This window comes from Meles meles, chromosome 7 (genome assembly GCF_922984935.1).
Source record: "Meles meles chromosome 7, mMelMel3.1 paternal haplotype, whole genome shotgun sequence".
NCBI lineage: Eukaryota > Metazoa > Chordata > Mammalia > Carnivora > Mustelidae > Meles > Meles meles.
Genome location: NC_060072.1, coordinates 87,665,581 through 87,685,405, shown reverse-complemented (window position 1 = coordinate 87,685,405; position 19,825 = coordinate 87,665,581). Strand labels below are relative to the sequence as shown.

Here is a 19,825-nt window from a genome sequence, read left to right as displayed (position 1 = left end):
CCAGGGAAGCTCTCTCCCTCAGTACGTAGGGGGACCCATCCTTCAGAAGATTCTTTTATTAAAACTGGGTGACATCGGTAAGGGGACAGTACAAAAAAAATTTTGGTCCATGAAAAAAACATAATAATTCAGTTAATAAAAAGTTATCTTCAACAGGGACAGTGTAGGAGTGTTGAACTTCCTTCTTATGGTTCCAGCCCCAAGGACAGAGGTGGTCCAGTGTCTGTGGGGAGAACCTTTTAAGGGAGGGAAGGGATAATGGGAGGAGGGGAAAGATGGGGAGAAAATTCTGTCCCCGGTGTGGAAGAGGCAAGGCTATGGGGCTGGAGGATGTGCTCGCAGGAGCCTGAGGAGGGGGTGGGGAAGCAGGGGCTTTGTCAGTTCTGTGGGTTTAGAGCCCAGGCTGAACGGAATTCCCCCTCTGTGCCCAGCTGTCTCCCACCCTGCTATGTTGAATCTGCGAGCCTGGGATATGCTAACTTGGGGTGATACAACCTGGAAGAAGAATCTGAGGCTCTCCTGGAAAGATGCAAAACCATCTCAGTTCCAAGGGGCCAAGATCACAAGGTCCTGCTGCTACCTGAGGGGTCTGAAGCTTTGAGGGCAGGGGCTGGGGAGTCACAATCCTGTGAGGCAGGGAGAGGGAAGAGTCACAAACCCAACTCAGAGCTATTCGCCAGCCCTAGGCGCTTTCACTCCTCAGTGCCCTAGAAGTCACCAGTGGGTGTCAACTGGGCAGGCAAGGGACAGGAAGACAGGGATGGCCCAGGGCTTTTACCCGTTTGATTTCAGGCCTGTTTCTCCGTGAAGGGATAGGGGAGGCAGGGCGGAGTGAATAAATGAGTCACGCCTCCAAGCAACACCAGGAAGGAACAGCGTCTGCCGGCAATGACAATACCCCAGGTTAGATCCCTGGGGCTCTGACCGGGAAAGGCAAGGCTCCCCCACCCAAATGCCCTGCATTAGGATAGATCGATAGCAGGGAATCCTAAAAAGAGCAGCTACAGGGAGTGTGCTGGGAGGGAGCACTAGTTAAAGAACAAACTCCAATACTGATGTGGACCCCCCTACAAGGGAGCAAGAGAAGCACTGAGACAGCAGGCCAATCCAGAGGGCTGCAGACTGACCTGGGGCTCAGTGGGGCCCAAGAACCAGGGTTCCTTTAGTGCTAGAGGGCAACAAGTAAAGGGAGAGTGTGCTCCAAACCTGTGGAGGGAAGGAAGGGAGGAAATTGGATTCTCTTATCAGGAGAGCCAAGATCAACTAGCTTATAGAGTGCCCCCAGGCCTGAGTCTCAGAGAAGGGGCTAAAGCTCCCAACTCCTGGGTCTCTGAAGGGCAGGATCAGTATAGCTGGTCCCCTTGAAGACCACCTGGCCTTAGGCCCAATCCAGTCAATGCACTGATTACCACTACAGGTTCTCTCTATAACACTACCTAGAGGTCCTACGTAGACCAGGGGAGGGTAGAGGCACATGGGAACTTTGTGGGGTAAAGGGAAGCTGGGGGATAGGAAGGGATGGGGTGGGAGAAGAGGGTGACAGGTGTCTTGTGAGACAGAAATGTGAGACCCTCTTCATTCTGGTGTTGTCCTCGAACCAACAGCATCCCCTGGAAGGCCCCAAGCAAGACCAAGGCAGGTGCTAGGAGGCAGGCAGCTCAGGGCCCAAATACGAATCGGTGCAGCCCAATCAGGGCTGTGGGAGAGGCCCTATGTGTTTCGGATTCCCAGGGCCTGCTCTAATTCTTGTCGTCTCTGCTGCACCTAGAGAGCAAACAGTGGAGAGAGTAGAGGATGAGACAAACCAGAAGTTGGCATCTCCTATCACTGGCCCCCATCCGGAGTTCAGACCCCTGGCTTTTCATCAGTTTCCCACGCCCAGGTGCCTACCTTGGAGTAGAAGTATCGGCACACAGCCTCCTGAGCCCAAGGCTGGAAGTAAAACTCGGCTCGGCGCTCTTCCTCCGGGTTCCCCACCACATCTGTCATGGTCTGGGGGATATGGGAGGGGGAAGAGGGAGGAGAACAGACTTGTCTCCCTCCTTCACACCTGTTATGGATTGAACTATATCCCCCCAAAAGATGTCAAAATCCTAAACCCCAGGACCTAGGAATGCGATCTTATTTGGAAATAGGATCTCTGCGATGATCAAGGTAAGATAAGGTCATTAGGGTGGGCCCAATCCAACAGACTCGTACCCTTACAAAAAGGGGGAACTTGGACACAGAGACAGACATGCAAGAGGGAAGATGATGCGAAGACACTTGGAGAACACCATCTGCAAACCAAGGAACGCGTGAGGCTACCATAAGCTAGGAGAGAGGCCTGGAACAGATTCTCCCTCACAGCCCTCGGAAGGAACCAACCCTGCCAACACCCTGACTATAGACTTCCAGCCTCCAGATAAAAATAAATTTTTGTGTAAGGCACTCAGTTTGTGGTACTTTACTACGGCAGCCCTCGCAAACTACTAACACACGACTGAAGCCACCCCCTGCTATCAACGAGTCCTTGCTCCGTTCAGGGGCCCTTTCTGGCACCCTGGTCCCTTGCTCCTCTGCTCAGCCTCCGTAATTAGTCAGTCACCTTGCACAAGAAAGGAGAAAACCAGGGGCACGTTTCACTCATTCAATGCTCACCCCCACCTCCTTGCCTGAGCTTACGGTGCTCCCCTCTCTGAGAAACAGCTCAAATCCCAAATTCGCCAGGGGGCGTTCCCCAGCTGTTCCAGTCTCACCCATCTCCCTTCTCCCTTGAACAACCTGGGTGGTAGCGGTGAGTTCTGATAACGTCTCACGTGATTTACAACTTTTTAAATTAGATCAGTTGGTTCCCTTCCCCTCAAAAGAAAATAACCTGGTCTGAAACAATCCTTTCTTTACTTTTGCTAATAATTTCCTTGCTCCTCTCCTCATTCCTGTCTATCAAAACCTTCATTCTGTACAACTCCTCAGAGTGCCTATTTACTAGAAGGGATGCTGCCCAATTCGTGAGTCATTAAATAAGACCAATTACACCTTCACATTTTAACTAACTAACTGCATAAATCTTCACAGCCTAAGGGCACCTGGGTAGCTCGGTGGGTTAAGCCACTGCCTTCGGCTCGGGTCATGATCTTAGGGTCCTGGGATCCAACCCCGCATCGGGCTCTCTGCTCAGCAGGGAGCCTGCTTCCTCCTCTCTCTCTGCCTGCCTCTCTGCCTACTTGTGATATCTCTCTGTCAAATAAATAAATAAATAAATAAATATCTTAAAAAAAAAAAAAAATCTTCACAGCCTAGTCTCTCCAAACCGAATACAGACCGCTTTGAAAGCAAGGATCTAGTTTTGCACTCTGCACCCACTACGATACAGTACACAGTGACGCCTCCAAGTACTAGAGAAACACTTGGCAGTTCCACCTCCATTTCCCTACTTGATTGTAAAACAGACCCAAGAGCAGGCTAAAGACAATCTAGTCCTTCACCTCCCCCTCTGGCTCTTCTACCAGATGCTACAGAAATAAAGCAAAAGTGTGCCTCACCGACCTAAGTCCCTATGCACCTTTCGTAGGTTCTTTACCTTGAGGTCCCGGCACTGGGACTGTAGCCAATCATTGATGAAACCCTGAGGGTCCCTGGCGAAGCTCAGCATAAATTCCCGCTGGGTCTTCAGCTGATTGATAGTTTCTATTGTCTCATGGATCTGAAAGGAAGAGAAAGAAAGTCCTAACATTTCGGACTGGGAAATGCGAAGTTATAGGGCAGACAGTGTCTGCCATCTCCCTGTACTGCCACTCCCAACCCAGGCCCAGACTGCTGCCCCAAGCCCCAACTGCTCCGGCGCTTGGCATTCTCTGAGCAGGTCTGTGCACGGTGTCACGCACCCCACATGGTAAAGTTTTCCTTCTGGTCCCCACAATGTCCTCTATAGGGGAAGCCACACGGTGAGTACTTAATCCACAGCACAAATAGAGGCAAAAACACTCAGAGGTAGGTGCAGTGTTACAGCTGTCTCAAAAGCTATGGCCCAGGGGTCTGTTCCTGGCAGCTTCCTTCACTGACAGATCTCCTGTTACCACTGAGGTTCCTGAGTCCTCAGTCTAGAGACCAGTCCCTTTGCTAAACTACAACCACTCCAGCTGTCTGACATCTCAAAGCATCTAAACTCTCCAAAACGAAATCCACGACCTCCCCCCAGTACTCACTTCTGCTCTCCTGCGGCCAATGTGGACGAACACTCCCATGCACCCAAGCTAAACCCCTGGGAGTCACAGTACCTCCTTCTCCCTCAAGCTGCTCCCCCTCACTCCCACCTGAACCATATCCAGTCTCTTCCATTCCACTTGGACACCTCTCAGATCTGTCTACTTCTCACCCTCACTGTCAGTACCACAGATCCTGACCTCCACACATCTCCCATGTGTTACTGCACTGCCTCCTAACTGGCTTCCTGCCTCCAGATCTGCCCGTCTTACAGCTCACTCTCTGCTTTCCTGCCAGTGATCATTCTAAATGCAAAGAGCATCACTGCCTCGAGGCTTTGGGACAGGAGAAACTAGTTTCCATGTACTGAAGCTTCTTCATGGTTAGGCTCCTGTCTCCCTATCCAGCTCCCTTTCCCCAAACTTCCCACCCCAAGCACCCTGAAACAGATCTAGTAAACAGCTTATACTTCTTGAACACACTTCTCTCTCATTTTTCAACTTTTACATACCCTGTTCCCTTTCTGGAAAGTCCTCTGCCTCCCACACCCCTTTCATTAACTCTCATTTTGTCCTTCAAGATTTAGTTGAGGCAGCAACTCTTTCAGGAAAGCCTTCCTGTTGTGTTCCTTCGAGTTTTCTGGCTTTACCTGCGTGGACTCTGTCTAACCAGGGTAACAGCAGGAACAGCAGCAGTTACCATTTGTTTTCATGTGTCAGGTATTGTGTCTTTACGTATGCTGCCGCACTGAGTCCTCCTAACAACCTTATAAAAAAGCAACAGTCTCTATTTCACAGTTCAAAACTAAGGCTCAAAGCTCTTCAAAGTTACAGGCAGAATTCTAGCATCCAGCTCCAACTGGCACCTGTATAGGCATATACTAGGTGTTAATACATTTGGAACCAATGCTGAGAATCAAAAGACAGCCTATGAGCTGTGGCAGAGGGCTGCTGGCATCCAAGCTACCCAGGGCAGGGGCCCCTACCTTGTTGTCTAGAGTAGCAATCTCTTGCTGGCTGGCAGTAGATAGCAGGAAAGAATTCATCTGGGTCTTCAAAGTATCATCCACTTCCACATCGATGTCATAACAAGCAGTCTTTTTCTGATCATTTGGGTCAACACTGGGGAAGAAACCAGAGGGGCCTGGTAAAGGGCTTATCCCCTAAGCCCTATTTACATAAGATCCAGAAGAAGGCCCAAGAATGAGGGTAAGGGGTTGACTGCAAAAAGGCACAAGAGAACTTTTGCATATTAACAGAAATTTCCTGTACCTTTCTTGCAATGGTAGCTACATGGTGTTACATTGGACAAAGTCTCAAACTATACTTCAAGTGTGTGTGACCTACTATATACAAACCCCAACAAAGCTACTGGGTATTTTTTAAGTCAGTGGTAAAAATTCAAATGGTACAAAAGATATCCAGTGAAAATGAAGTTTCTCCCTTTCCCAATGAAAGTACTACTATAGTATCTTATATATCTTTCTCCCTATTAAACTGAAATTGACCCTGAAAGTAAATCCAAATAAAACACAAACCATACAAAAATAAGTAAAAAAAAACCGGCTTAACTTTAAGCACAGAATACAGGACACATCAGTTATTAACGATCCAACATGTAAGTTGTAGGAGTTATTAGTGGCTGAGTGATGGTGCAGGATATAAAGAAAGGAAAGCCTCTATCGGAATTGATACAGAGTAAGGGAAAGAAGACAGACTACAGCCAGCCACCCGTGCTCTGAGGCGGAGGACAGGCATTCCTTCACTCCGTATCTAGTGAGATGCATTGCCCATCCATCTTCCGAACGAAACAGTGAAAGGAGATGAAGGAATTGTGGAGTCTCAGGTTGGAATGTTTTACCATCCACATAGGAGATAGGAGCCCACCCGTGATGATCTGGTAAATGTCTAACAACTGATTTTCCAAAAGAGGAGGTAAAAAAGCCAATCTGTAGCATGTGCTGATTTCTGCGGTTTAAATACTCCCAACGTGGTTGAGTTCAAGCTGCCAACATTGTGTCACTGGCCAAGAACCTGGGATGAAATGTGCAGTAACTCATCCTAACACATTATGCCCCTTCACTTTTCCGAAAGGCCTATGGTAGTTTTTCCGAGGAGGATTTTCCCGGTTAGGAAGACAGGCGAGAAGCCAAACCCACGCTCACCATCAGTGTGGCAGCAGCATTACAGAGGCAGCGCACACCCCGAGCAGCAAGGGGCGCCCGCAAGCTCCTTCTCTGGGAGAACTATAGCCGCATCTCAGCAGTAAGCCACCACAGCTTTGACTTGTGTCTGTGAGCATGTGGACTTCATTTCTATTTATTTTGAGCAAAAGAGGTCCTTCTGGGGGACCGGGACGCTCAAAAATGTTTCCATATAAATGAATAGTAATTGCTTTCTTGCTTTATGCTATTTTAGCTTGCAAAAGTCTTCACAGGAACTCTCTACTTTTGGATAGCAGGGGAAATGGACTATTTCCACTACATATACGAACAGACAGAAGTAACCCCACAAACACAAATACTAGTAAGATGTAATAAAATAATTAAGAAATAATGAGTTTTGGGGTATATACTACCCTTCTTTTCACTAATCTGTAAGTTTAAATAATTTAAATCACCACTATCTAACAACCTACCTCCTGAAAATTGGACAACTGGCTGGTGAGGGCAGGGAGCAGCCCACTCCGGTACACCGCCGCCTCACCTACACTGACTTACCTGATGACATGATTGATGATGATGGGCTCTGGTGGCATGAGCAAGGCATGCAGCCGTTGAGGGATCTCTGAAAACTTCATACGTTGAGACTCAAAGATCTGTGTGAAAGAGGAAAGGCAGCTAAGAAGCTGGTATTTTGAGCACAACTAGTGCTGCACTGGACTCTGGCAAAAGCATGGGTCCTTTTCTTACCTGCTGGAGGTACTTGTCACAGATGACAAATTCCCGCTCGTGAGGGTCCTGGAGCTTATGTGTCTTAATATATTGCCACAGTGCTTGAATGATCACTGGACGGGTCTGGGTGTGGATGCCCAAGAGCCGAGCCAGGCGAGGATCTAATTTAAACTGGGGAGGCTGCAGAGAACCAAAGAGGACGGGGATAAAGCTAGTGAGCTCGGTCTATATGCACTTTGGGGAGCTCTAGCATGGCCATCCATTAACAAACATTAATGCACTGCTTTCTCTGGGGCCAAAAAAAAACACTAGGAGGAACTCAGAGATGACTACACCCCTCTCCTTATATTTAGGGAGTTTATCGTCTGGTGACAAATTACCCACAACTAGACTTAAACCTCTGAGTATCAGGCTGCTGATGGGAGGCGGCTGTGGAAGCTGGGTCCCATGACGTCACCCCAGAATACCTGGTAGTCCAGCATCAGGAGGACGGTACACCGTACATTCACGTCTCCTGGCCGCTTCACCTGGAAGCCATCCGTCTCCTGGGTAGTGGCGGTCCTGTGCCACTACAGAGAGGAAGATGTCAGGGGGTGCTCTCCCAGAGGAAGAGCTGGGGTGGGAGGGAAGAGCGTCTGTAATGACTGAATATTCAACTTTGACTACTGAGGCTATTGGGGAAGAGCAACAGCATGAGACATTTCTAAACATTCCATAAAGCTCTAGGATTACTGTATGCACATAAACAAATTAACCCTTGATTCCGTTTAGGGTCACATTTAAATTAGTCTAAATATTCTGGGGTAATTTTATCCACAAAATGGATAATATATATGTGCACAGGAAAACAACGTAGCTGCCATTACTTGAATACTTACTATGCTCAAGAGCCTTCTAAGACATTTACCTGGGATTATCTCATTTAATTCCCACAACATCCACATAAGATAAACACAATTAAACCTATTTTACAGATGAGCAAACTAATGCTTAGAAGAGTGGAGTGACCTGCCTAAGGTCAAACAACCACAAAGTGGTGGTGCTGTGATTTGAGCTCTGGCGCGTCTGATTCTAAAGCCCACGTTCTTAGCCACTATATTCTACTGCTATAAAGTCAAGTTAAATATATTTACAAATTTCTATTGATTCTATGACTTACTTCCCTTAATAGATGGTAAAGACCTTCCCATGTCTCTTAGTGGTTGAGGTTAAGGGGCTGCGGCTACACTGGCAAAGAAAGGAGCAAGTTAAGTTCACTCAGAGAGCTGGACTGTCTCATTCTGTTTTGACTGTACCCCAGAGAACACTGTCGCTAACATGGTCTTCAGAATACCGTGTAACCAGGCTTTACAACAAAGGATTTCTGATGATGTGGGATGTGAATCTAAATAAAACAGGAACCAAAAGAAGTCCCAGATCTATCTATAGAGGTAACCTTGCTAGGACTGAACCCTATTAGTTAACCCCCTTAATTACAGCACCTGCTATCAGGAAAAAGTATGAGTACGGTGTGGATAACCACATCTCACCATTATTAATAAGCAAGATGCAGAGATGACCTGGAATGTTTAAGAGGCCTCCATTAGATTTTCTCTTAGGGCAGCAACCAGGATAATGACATTAAAAAGGTGGGACAAGTCAGACTGCAAGAGCTCTTGGATTCAGGGGCGCTTGGGTGGCTCAGTTGTTAAGCATCTGGCTTCAGCTCAGGTCATGATCCCCGGGTCCTGGGATCAAGCCCTGTATCAGGCTCCCTGCTCAGCAGGAGGCCTGCTTCTCCCTCTCATTCTCCCCCTGCTTGTCTTCCCTCTCTCGCTAATCTCTCTGTTAAATGAATAAATAAAATCTTTAAATCTTAAAAAAAAAAAAAAAAAGAGCTCTTGGGTTCAAACAGTACCAGAACTAAACACCTAATGCCACCTGGAGGTCAATGTGCAAACTGCAAGGGTAGTATTGTATGGAGAGGTGGGACCCTTTATACCTGCCCCTCTCCCTGAACATTAAAGTTTGGCTCACAAGTCCATCATCCTCCAGTCATGGAGTCAAAGCCTACAGGAGAGAACTACTCACTTCCACCAGGTGGTTGTCTGGCCCATACAGGTCTTTGTCCAGTTCGATCACCAAGGACTTAAAAAAGGAAGAGAATTTCCTCTTTTGTTTGGTGGCATCGTATTTGGACAAGGCTGACTAGAGGAGAGAGAGGAGGGATCATGTTAGAAAAAGCCAGAAGAAATTCTTCAAGACAAAGTCCCATTAAAAAGGAACCTACAACAGAATGGGAAAAACCTCAAGAATGTCTTCTGGGGGTGCCTGGGTGGCTCAGTGGGTTAAAGCCTCTGCCTTCGGCTCAGGTCATGATCTCAGGGTCCTGGGATCGAGCCCCGCATTGGGCTCTCTGCTCAGTGGGGAGCCTGCTTCCCTTCCTCTCTCTGCCTGACTCTGCCTACTTGTGATCTCTGTCTATCAAATAAATAAATAAAATATTAAAAAAAAAAAGGTCTTCTGAATCTCTCTCAGGAGATGATAAGGTCGGTGTCTGGGGGTATTAAACCAATCAGGGTGGCCACAGAACCCTGAAGAAGCAGCCAATTACATGTACAGGGTCACTGACTTACCCACTCTTACCCTTCCCTAAGGGAAATGAGGCAAGTTTAGCCAAACCATTGCTCGTAACAAAGCGAGTCTGAACAGACAAAAGTCTGACTCTAGAGGGGAAATGAATCACAGGCAATAAGCAGCCAGAACAAAAACAGCTTTATTTGGATGGAATGACACCACCAGCAGATGGACTGGACCTATATAGAGAAGGAAGCTCTGACATGGAGCCCCAGTTCTCCTGCAAAAATGCATTCAAATTAGGTTTGCTAATGAACAGCTAAAAATACAGAGTGTAAGGAATGGCAGGTGAGCTTCTGGGGTAGGAAGTTTGGGGGCTAACCATCTATCAGCAGATGTTCCCCATGAAGCAAAGAGAACGAGCCCACTTAAAATGTGAGAGGTCTCCTATGAAAGCTGGGAAGGTGGAGATACCACAGTGGGAATCAAGGACCTCAAAGACTCAAAGAGAAAAGCATGTCTTCAAGTGCTAAGTGCAAACTCACCTGATTTTAAAGAAACAAAACCCCAAAACTGAATAATCTGCAGATGCTAAGTCCAATGGCCAGCACCATCAGGAGGTAGGTAAACAACAAATCAAATCCCAGAACAATAAGGTTCTCAATATGATACCACAGCAAGGGCCAAGCTGTGGGAGCCAGACACAAAGAACCATTGTCTTATAGTGCAGGGAACACAGTGACCCTCTCCCTGCTGTTCCCAACAGGAGCTGTGAGCACCAGTCAGGCTTCCTGCCAACCAGACAACACTGCTTGCTCCCGGCAGCTCCCACCCTAGACGGCAACCGCAGTGAACTTTGAACTCACATCCTCCAGGAGTCGTCCTTCTACCCGAAGTTCCCAGGAAGCCACTGTCCCTTCCCCATCCTCAGCATCGGATTTAGCCGGATTGAAAGTGTTAGAAATGAAAATTCGCAGCTTCCGTTTTTGCTGAGGAAAGCAGAAACAGGATTGATGGTGGTTTGATACTGAAGATTCGAATTTCCCTAAACCCCCAAATTACTCCTAACAGACTGGCTTACTATCTACCCAGTCCCTGGGGTGGGTGAATAGAGAGTCCATTAGAATACAGGCCACTGGCCTGAGTTCAAGTGCATACACGAAGACACCAAATAGACAAAGTCACACAAGGTGCCAGGTTCCCAAGGTAGCAGAGCAGTTATGGCAAAAACATGGACAGGGTATATTTCTGGTGCGAGAGATACCAAACTCCCCTCCCCCTTTGCTGTTCAGTTCTAATGTAATTCTCAGTTTGTAGGCGGAAGGGAGATGTAATTTAAATGCCAAAGAGAGCTATGCTGCGCCTTTGATTTCTCATCCTAAGCCTACTGAAGGTTCTGGGAGTCCTCGCCTTTGGCTCTCTGCCTAGCACACTTCTGCATTACCTTGATGGGACGTTTCAAGGCCTCCTGGATATCTAGCCGTTTCCTCATGATAGTCTGGTCCAGCTTCCTCTCAAAAGCCAAGAGATCCATATATGCCTGGGATTCTGGTACCAGTTCACGAATCTTGGGAACAAAAAGATACCACTGGGATCTAGAACTGACCACTTCTATTTTCAATTTCAGCACATCCTCAAGAAGACCTATAGCCTGGACTCACCCTTTGAGGTAGAATTTTGTCAGCCATCTTCTTTTTCTTTGCACTGTTTGGAATAAATACTGTTATCAGGTTGGGATGGAACTAGCCAGAACATGAAGACAGACTGGTCAGCACCTCCGTTTATAGGAAAATGAAGGGACTGCAAAGCGTCTCTCAAATTAAAGACACTCCGCCCACCCCCACCCCCAACCCATGCGAGGCATTCTGAAGAATGAGTGCCCATCTGCTGACACAGCACCACCACTTCTGGGTTCAGGTTCTCCCATCACCTTTGTCCTCATGGGCTGCCTCCCTCCTTCCCTCCCTCCCGTGCCCCAGGGTCATCTTACTTGTGGTTTCGATTTTGGACCGCCTGCTGCTGGACCTGCTGTATCTGCTGAGGTGCAGGTCTCTTGCGGGACTGGTCCATCCCTGACTGGGCCAGGCCAGGTCGGACTGAGGGGTTCCCCCCATAGCCAGGGGGTCCCATGGAAGGTCCCTGAGGTGTCATTCGGCTGCCTGGCAGCATACCTGGTCTCTATAGAGAGGAGAGGACCCAGAGATGTCATGACTTCCCTACTAACCCCACCAAGAAAAAGTGGGAGATGCCTGAGTTCTTTGCATGAGGATGGGGTGGAGCACAATGGGAGGAGAGCCCTCTGTCTCTGAAATCCAGGTAACTGAAGCTTGCTGTACTCCAGGTACAATTCCACAGGGGAATATAGCCCCAAAGCTAAGAGACGGCCAGATTACACTCAAATGCTCCCCAGTCTATTTTGTATCTGACACATTAGGCATCTTCTTTAAGTCCCACATTTACTCCGATGGTACTGCCGGCTATTGGCTCCTTAGAAGCTGACCTCAATTTGCTAGCTACACCTATGTTCCTCCGGGTATTGGAGTGGCCCTAGCCCTTTTGCACTCCGGTCCTCACATGCCCACCTTTGGCCCCACTTCATCCACGCTGTTTCTGTACTCTGACTCCCCAACGGAAACAATGCTCTCAGGAGCAGTTAGGGATGCTAACGCCTCCCTTCCCTTCCTCCGCACTGCCTCCCCTCACCCCCACTCAGGGCCCGAATCCTTCCCAGGAGAGTCCCTCCTACTTCTCCCCCACCCCTGTCACTCTCAGGCCCCCGCTCAGCCCCGCCCCCGGCCCGCGCGCCCCTCCTCCTGCCCCACTCACCGGATAGGCCGCTCCGGGCATCGGGGAGCGGTACAGCCCTTGACCAGGCGCCGGGCCCATTCGCACGGGAGGCCCCGGAGTCCCGCCCGGACCCAGGGCAGCCGCAGCGCCCGCCCCTCCTGAGGCTCCGGCGCCGCCGCTCGGAGCCACAGACTGGAAACCCGCCCGGGCCGCCATCTTCCCCGGAGCCGCGGCTGCAGCTGCACAAAGAACCGGAACCGGAACTCCCCCCGCCCCCCGCGCGCCCCCCGCGCGCCCGTCTGTCCGCCCGGCCGGCCGGCCGGCACGGGAGACTCAGGGCAGCGAGACTATGGGCTAGAGCGGGGGGAGACTAGCGGAAAAGGCGTGCTGACCACTCCCTCCCGTATTCGCGGTCCGGGAGGGAAGACCATAGAGAAGAACTCTAGGATAGAGAGGCCCTGTGAGCGGGCGCCCCCAGGCCGACGGGAGGAAGACAAGGCCCTGGAAAGGGGGACCACGCCTCAGCTTCAGCGCTCTGATGACGGAGGTGATGGAATAACTGTTTCATGCAGGCACAGGATATTTAACTTTCCAAAGTACTTTGTTTTTCGTTTCCTTCTCTTACTGCTGTAAGCCTGGGGGGCTGAAGAGGAGAATGCACTGTTTATTCCATTTTACAAACCGGAAAGCTGATCTTAGTGAATGACTTAGCAAAGATCAACCGCAAGTTAGCAGTATAGTCAAAGCCCAGAATCCAGATCTTCAAGCTCACAGCCCAGAGCTCATTCCACAGATGCAGTGCCACAATAACTACGCCAAACCAGAATTTGAACCCAACTTTGTCTCTGACCTCCAAAACCTAACCTACTTCCAGATTTTATTTTGGATTTTGACCCTGTCCCCTCTCCAAAGAATCCTTTGTACTAGGACTTCTCTTTGGGACTTCTGTTGCCTTTGACCTCTCCCTCTTTCCCTGCCCATTGGTTGAACCCATTCCTGGTGCTGTGGCCAATCTGCCCCACCCTAGGAGGACCAGAGTCTCCATGCTCAAGCCTCCTTACTTCTCCCTGACTGTTTGACTCCAAGCTCAGCTCAACTCTAGGCACTTCGTGGGAAGGCCTAAACACTATTAAACTCTATTCAAATAAGAGAAAAACGACACTGAAGAGATGGTTGAAACCCAGTTTATTAGACCAGAGGCATGCCTGCTGTTCCCCATCTGGCGCACACCCATTGGCCTTGCTCCTGCTTCCCTCTGGAGAGGTCTGATCTCCAAGGAACTTCTAGGAACCAAGAGTTCCCGGAAATCCCATAGCCTTACTCTCCAGCTCCAGGCCAATGCGCAGGTGACCTGCAGAAGTCCTGTTCTGGGGTTGGAAACCAAGAGACAGTTGGGCAGAGAAGGCCTGGGAAGGGGTAGGGCTCTGGCCTAGGAGGAGTGCCTGGGAGATGGGGCATGGCAGGCCCTCTACCTCATTTATTTCTCATTAAGATAGGAAGAGAGGGACAGAACAGCAAAGCTTTCAACTACCCCTCTAGGTCTGTATTTTTCCCACCATTACCAGACTGTACCTCACCAGAAAATATAAGTGGTTGTCTTGGGTATCAGTGGAGGAAAGGAGGCTTGGCACCCAGAAGAAAGGAAAGGTCAGTGACTGAGGACCTCAACTTCCGCTTGTCAGCACCCCACTGTTCCAGCTACAAGAGTCACCAATCCACCACTCCCCTTGTCTCTGATACCTTTGTTTTAGTGTGCAGAGCAGATCTCCATTCCCTGGTTGGGGGCTCTGTCTGTAGCTACCCCTTCCCTGGGGAGGCCACAGTCAGCCAGGCCAAGGGCACTGGGATGGTCGAATGGGGAGGGAATGTTAAGGCTACAGGGACAGCATAGGGGGCCCGGGGTTGGCGGGAGACGGTGAGGCCAGAAAGAGGCAGAGCTTGTGATTCACAGCTTCCTTTATGTCGCCACCGAGACAGTGCGAAGGTTACAATGCGCGTGTCGTCTCCTTGTGCTTCTCAGAGGGATGTGTGTACACAGTACAGACACCAGGGGAGAGAGTCCAACTCTTTATACAGGCGAAGGCATTCAGAGACCAGGGAGGGAGTAGAAACACAGAACGGGGAACTTTGGGTGGGAGGATGGTTCTTAGAGACAAGAGGGGATGGGGTAGAGACAGACAGAGTTAGGGGAAAGTATATACAGAGATATAGCAATATAGAGTCTGTATCATATAGAAATAGAAAATGCAGATGAGGTTGTTGAGAGAAGCAAATGAAGTTGGGGAAGAGGACTTGGGAGAGTTCCATAAGAAAATTTATGGATGTGGCCCTCTGCAGGGGCCCCTGGGAGAGGGACCAGTGAGGTTAGGCACCAGTGCCCCTCTCCCTGAGCTGGAAGCCAACCAGCTAGATCTTTCATGGGATGGTAGAGGAGTGCTACCTCTTGGGATTTCTCTCCAGCAATTTGGGGTTGGGAGTGAACTTAAAGGTATCAGGATGCGGCCTACAGCACCAGGGCCACATCTTCTCCCCATCATCCACTACTTCAGGGGATCCCCCACCCTCAACTCCCCAGAGACTTCACATGTAAGGAGGGAGATGGAGCTTAGGGTCTTAGTTCCCTCCTGGAGACTTGGGGTTGGGGGGTCACTGGGCTGAGAGGGTCTCTTAAGGCTGGGGAAGCCCCCCCCACTAGCCCTCCCCTTCAAGGTACATTCTCTGGTTCGGGGCCAAATTCCAGACCCCAAGGATCTCCTCCACCCCCCACTGGGAGGGGCTTTGGTGACTGGTGGCAGCAGAATGTAGGTGGACACTCAGATGACAGATAGCCAGACAGACAGAATTTAGGCTGGGAGCTGGGGGAGGCAGCATGGAGCAGAGAGGGGCAGCCTGAGGTCACCTGCCCCATTCTCTCTTTTTAGTTTCGTTTAGTTTAGTTTTTTTAGATTAGTTTCAGTAAAAATAAAAACAATGGGATAGAGGCAGGGAGAGGACTCTATGGTCAAGATTCCTTCCTCACCACAGACAAGAGGAAAGGACTGCCCAGGAGTGGGGTTCTACCTTGGGAGGTGGGAGTGAGTCCCCAGGGCAGATTTTGGAGGGGCACGGCCCAGGGCCCCCTTACTGTCCTAGCCCTCCCCACCTAGGCCTTTGGTACGGTGGCCTGCGGGGCTCAGCAGGTAAAGTCCTCAAAAGTGCCTCGGGCCGGATGGTGAGGTAGGATGTTGGCAGCGTAGGTCATCCCAGCGGGGTGGCCCCGGAGGCTCTCACACGGGTTCTAGGGGACAGGCACAGGACAGGGACTGATTATCAGAAAGGCCACAGGTGATCCTGGGGCATGGGGGAGGCAGAGGAGAAAAGGTGGCAAGGGGGGGATCTGGGGTGGGGGAGAAGGGCGGGGCGGGACGGCACCTCTCTCGCGCTCCCTCACATGTCTTTTGACGTCATCCAGGCTAAGGGCCACGCCCTTGTCGGCGCTGCTCCTTTTGGCCTCCTTCTGGCACTTTCCTCTTCTGCACAGCTTGTGCTTAATGACCTGGGACGGAGGCGGGGCGGTGAGTGGTTGGACTGGCTGGAACTCCGCCCCTCCCGTGACCCCACCCAATGCCCGGCCCCTGCTTACCTCATAGGCGTAGTCAAAGAGCTCCAGTACCGTGAGGATGCTGGCCCCAATGAATAGCCCCATCTGGCCCCCGATGTCACCTGCCGGGGTGGGGAGGCGGAGGGCGGAGGATCATGGGAAGGTCAGTGGTGTGAGGACACCACAGAGCAGCAGAGCTTTCTGGGACGGGGGGCAGGTAAGTGGTATTTGCAGAAAGATCTGCAGCCTTTGTACAGAAGGAGCACAAAGCAATTCTGGTGGGGTTCTTATTTTCTTCTCTATGTTTGTCTGCATTTTCCTACTTTTCTAAAGTGAACAGGTATTATTCAGAAAATAGAAAATATCCCAACATTCATTCTCTGGGTAAATTTTCAAAGGCTTATGAAATAGTCCCCCATTCATGCCCACAGGACTATCTCTTCCACTTTGCCCTATGAGAAGGTTCAGCCCCATCTTCCCACTACATACCAAGACAACAGAGTTTGGGGAGAAGCCCTGGGAGGGGGTGGCAGGGGAAGAAGGAACTTGTGGGACAGAGGTGGGCAGCCTCTTTGGGTGGTAGGGTGTCACACCATGCCAGTGATATGGGAAGGGGACAGTGCCATAGGCAGCTCACCCAGGAGCCCTGCAATTTCATAGGCCTTCTTCTGCTCAATAGTCTCATAGTTGAGGACTTCAAAGAAAATGTCGAGCACCAGGATGTTCTCCCTGCAAAGGAGGTTGGGGGAGGAGACCTGGGTTCAAGTCACATCTCTGTCCCTCGCTGACTAGGTGACCTTAGCAAGTAACCCTCTGTCTCCGCATCCATAAAGTGAGATGTTGATGGGGGTACCTGCCTTGTAGAATTGTCGTGAGGATCAAATGTGATGGCAAAAACAAAACCACGCCCTACACACTGGCGAGCGTGGAGTGATCCCAGTTAGAGCAGTGAGGATGAAGATACAGAATGAAGCAAGGAGGAAAGAGAGGTGCTTCCTTTGCTTGTTCCAGCTTGATCTGCACTCCATACCCATCCCAGACTCTTTGGTTGCCTTTCTCTTGTCATCTGCACCTCCTCCTCTCTGCTGGCCCCCCCATAGCCCACTCAGACCCTTTACAGTCCCAGCCCAAGGGCCCTGCCCTGCACAATCAGAGCCCTTACCCTATGTACTGCTCAGACTTGTTGAACTTCTTGGCCAGGTACTTGGCTGATGCTTTGCTGGGGATCTTGACCATGGACAGCTCCTTGCCATAGCGGGTTAGGTTGCAGGGCATTTCACACACACAGTACTCCTGGTCCTTCTCCACCAGGAAGTCTGTGCCCAGTGGGGCAAAAGACACCAGATGAGTGGTGCCTTTCAGCCAGTACCTTCCCAACATGAACATCCTGGCCCTGTCCAAAGGAAGCCTGGGCCCTTTCTCTTTTCTTGTCCTGTCCTTCGCCTCAGCCCTTTGCCTGCCCCTATGCCCACCCTGGGCTGATTCTCCCCCAGACGTCCCATGGGTATTTCTCAATCCTTTATCTCATTGCCTCAGGGCCCTTGGGGGTCAAGCAGCTGAGATGCTGCTAAGAGAGGGGAGGGCCCCTCCCAGGTACTCCTGCCCATTTTTCAGAGGGGCCTTTAGGGATGCTGTTCCCAGCCTTGCTAAAGTCAGACACAAGAGGGTTCAAGTGAAGCCTGATCCAGGAGTTACTTGAAGCTTCTGGGGACTTGGTGTGAAATCCCTATGCACGTGGCTCCTACCTTCCCCCAGGCTGCCCCGAGACAGGGGTGCTCACCCAGAGCAGGATCCGCGCACTCCTTGTATTGTTCTGGGGTGCAGTATGGGGCATCCCCTAATGGAGGAGGAAAGACAGTGGTGCAGAAGGGACATTAAAGGGTCTTGTGATGACGGTGGGACCAAGAGGCTAGATTCTAGAAGACTCGAGTGGGCAGGAGGGCAGAACTAGCCAGGGCCCAGTGTGTCCCAAAGGTGAGCACTACCCCCCGCCACAGGCCATCCCTCCTAGACCCCTTCCTGCCCATTTCTGTGGGTACAGGCAGGAATTGAGGCAAGAGGGACAAGAGCCATAGGAGTCTGGAACAGGGCTAGACTGGGGTGGGGAGAAGCCATTTAATCTTGCTTCCGTGTTGGCAGGAGGTTGATATGCATGGGGGAGCTGGTGAGGGGCCTTGAAGGCTTGAGGGGCCCCCAAATCACGTTTGGAGCTTTGGGGCCTGACCTGGCATGTGCACCATGCGACAGTTACAGTTCTCCACCAGGTAGCGTGTCTCACAGTCGATGCGGCAGGCAGTAATGCTGTAGGAGTCGAAGAAATCCGAGTCCATGGTGACAGCTTTGCAGGTGCCCCAGGGCGGGGGCAGGTAGATGAGCTGCTGGGAGAGCCGGGGAGCTGGGGGGTGTGGGGACTTCTCCCCGAGTCACCTTGATGGACTTCTCTGACAAGACACAGAACTCAGGAGTCCTGCTCCCCGTCCCTCCGCAGACTCTGAGGGTCTCAGAGTTTCCAGAGCATTCCTGTCCATTCATGCGGCTCACTTATCAGATTGGCACGCAGGCCCCAGCTCACCCGTCCCTCCTGTATTGATGACCCACCGCTCCGTCTCAACCCCTCAACACCCCACCCCAGGACCAGCCTCTTGTGGCCCTCTCACCCGCTGCTCCTGGCAGGACACAAAGGTCTGGAACCCTGGGGCCACACCAAAGCCCAGCTGGTCGATGAAGGGAGGTTCATCCTGACTGTGGATCTGCACTTTGATGCCCGCTTCGAAGGACGTCTCATCTATGGAAATGAGGGGCATGGGGTATATTGCGAGGGCCTCTGACTCCCTGACCTCCTTCAGAGCTGGGGCCATGCCACCTCTCCTAGGGATAAGCACAGTGCACACTGGGACACTGGGGGAGGGGTTAGTCTATGGGGGCCCTTGCCCATCCCCAGCCTCCTTTTGGGTTCGCTGGCTCCATGCTGCCCCAATGAACCTTGCATCCTACATACTTTTCTTACCTAGCTTTGGCTATGCATCTTGGTGTTTCGAATTCTTTCCCAGACACTCTCTATTTCTCCCCCTCCTTGTCTCCCTTCTTTCTAGATCTCTCAGCCCCAAGGTCCCCAGAGACCAGACTGACGGCAGGCAGCCCAAGTAGAGAGGGAGTTATTTATAGAGCGAGTGGCAGCCACTGATGGAAAGGAATGGCTGGTTACCTTGGAGAGTAACTGAGCCAGGAAGGGGGAGAGCTGAGCCAGAGAACTGTGAGGGTGGCAGTCAGGTAGAGGCAGAGTTGGAGATGGCAAGATGCTGGGAGGAAGGGAGGAGAGCCCGAGTCCTGCCTCAGGTCCCACAGTGGATCTCAGGAGTCCCCTGGTGGATGCCAATGGCTAGGGCCATGGGAAGGGGCCCCTGAGAGAAATGACATACCAGTCTCTCCCCATACAGGCAGGTACTCATCCTGCTGGATGTCCAGCATGATCTCCAGCCCATTGCCAGTCCCACCCTTCATGGTCTTCAGCCGCGGACGCCCGTCTCGGCCCGAGTTGAACGTGTAGCACTTGCCATACCTCGTGAAGACCTGGCAAGGGCAGAGTGGAAAGCCTGAGAGTCCCGCCAGCACCCTCCTACCTACCAAGTGCTGTGCCCAGACCCCTCCACTGCTGGAACCTCAACACACTTCAGGAGCCATCTCTTCTGTGCAGCCCATTCTCCATGTGTCCTCCTTCCCGCGCATTCTCTGCCCTTCTTTGCTCGGGACAGCTGATCCCTGGGGGCTGCACTGCCCGTGCTCCTCTCCCACTTAGACAGGCTTCAAGTTGGGTTTGACCAGGG

At 51.0% G+C, this 19,825-nt stretch overlaps 2 protein-coding genes across 11 annotated transcripts in view; both read right to left on the bottom strand.

The window, feature by feature from the left end:
- Positions 1–38: 38 nt before the first annotated feature.
- On the bottom strand, positions 39–12,851 carry SMARCD1 (SWI/SNF related, matrix associated, actin dependent regulator of chromatin, subfamily d, member 1). 6 transcript variants are annotated; one of them, XR_006819713.1, is made up of 15 exons: positions 12,461–12,851; positions 11,625–11,812; positions 11,296–11,338; positions 11,079–11,201; positions 10,501–10,623; positions 9,149–9,265; positions 7,546–7,647; positions 7,097–7,258; positions 6,905–7,002; positions 5,171–5,306; positions 3,563–3,685; positions 1,891–1,992; positions 1,571–1,764; positions 1,128–1,206; positions 39–879 (listed from the first exon to the last, which is right to left on the bottom strand). XR_006819713.1 is itself a non-coding variant. In XM_046013204.1 (13 exons), the coding sequence occupies exons 1-13, from the start codon at positions 12,635–12,637 to the stop codon at positions 1,711–1,713; spliced, it is 1,548 nt and encodes a 515-aa protein (XP_045869160.1). In that variant the 5' UTR covers positions 12,638–12,850; the 3' UTR covers positions 39–1,710. The 6 variants fall into 6 exon arrangements, 1 of the variants encoding a protein (XP_045869160.1); XR_006819714.1 differs by having other exon boundaries at positions 39–626; positions 779–879; positions 1,128–1,764; positions 12,461–12,850; XR_006819711.1 differs by having other exon boundaries at positions 39–1,206.
- A 759-nt stretch (positions 12,852–13,610) lies between these two features.
- ASIC1 (acid sensing ion channel subunit 1) overlaps positions 13,611–19,825 on the bottom strand; it is a 44,252-nt gene continuing 38,037 nt past the window's right edge. For 2 of the 5 annotated variants that reach the window (XM_046013200.1, XM_046013199.1), the window contains exons 4-12: positions 19,421–19,571; positions 18,659–18,786; positions 18,226–18,379; positions 17,782–17,838; positions 17,164–17,317; positions 16,639–16,730; positions 16,044–16,123; positions 15,852–15,956; positions 13,611–15,698 (exon numbers count right to left, since the gene is read on the bottom strand). In XM_046013200.1, coding sequence (XP_045869156.1) covers positions 15,594–15,698; positions 15,852–15,956; positions 16,044–16,123; positions 16,639–16,730; positions 17,164–17,317; positions 17,782–17,838; positions 18,226–18,379; positions 18,659–18,786; positions 19,421–19,571 — 1,026 coding nt within the window. In that variant the 3' untranslated portion in view covers positions 13,611–15,593. Of the gene's footprint in view, positions 15,699–15,851; positions 15,957–16,043; positions 16,124–16,152; positions 16,249–16,638; positions 16,731–17,163; positions 17,318–17,781; positions 17,839–18,225; positions 18,380–18,658; positions 18,787–19,420; positions 19,572–19,825 lie in introns of those variants that run through there. The other 3 variants (XM_046013201.1, XM_046013203.1, XM_046013202.1) reach the window with 2 other exon arrangements.

Coding starts and splice junctions, on each gene's coding strand:
- SMARCD1 (XM_046013204.1), bottom strand. CDS start 12,637: ATGGCGGCCCGGGCGGGTTTCCAGTCTGTGGCTCCGAGCGGCGGCGCC. Junction 11,813..12,460: donor TGCCCGGAGCGGCCTATCCG/GTGAGTGGGGCA, acceptor TCCTCTCTATAG/AGACCAGGTATGCTGCCAGG. Junction 9,266..10,500: donor AAGGACGACTCCTGGAGGAT/GTGAGTTCAAAG, acceptor TCTCTCCTCTAG/TCAGCCTTGTCCAAATACGA.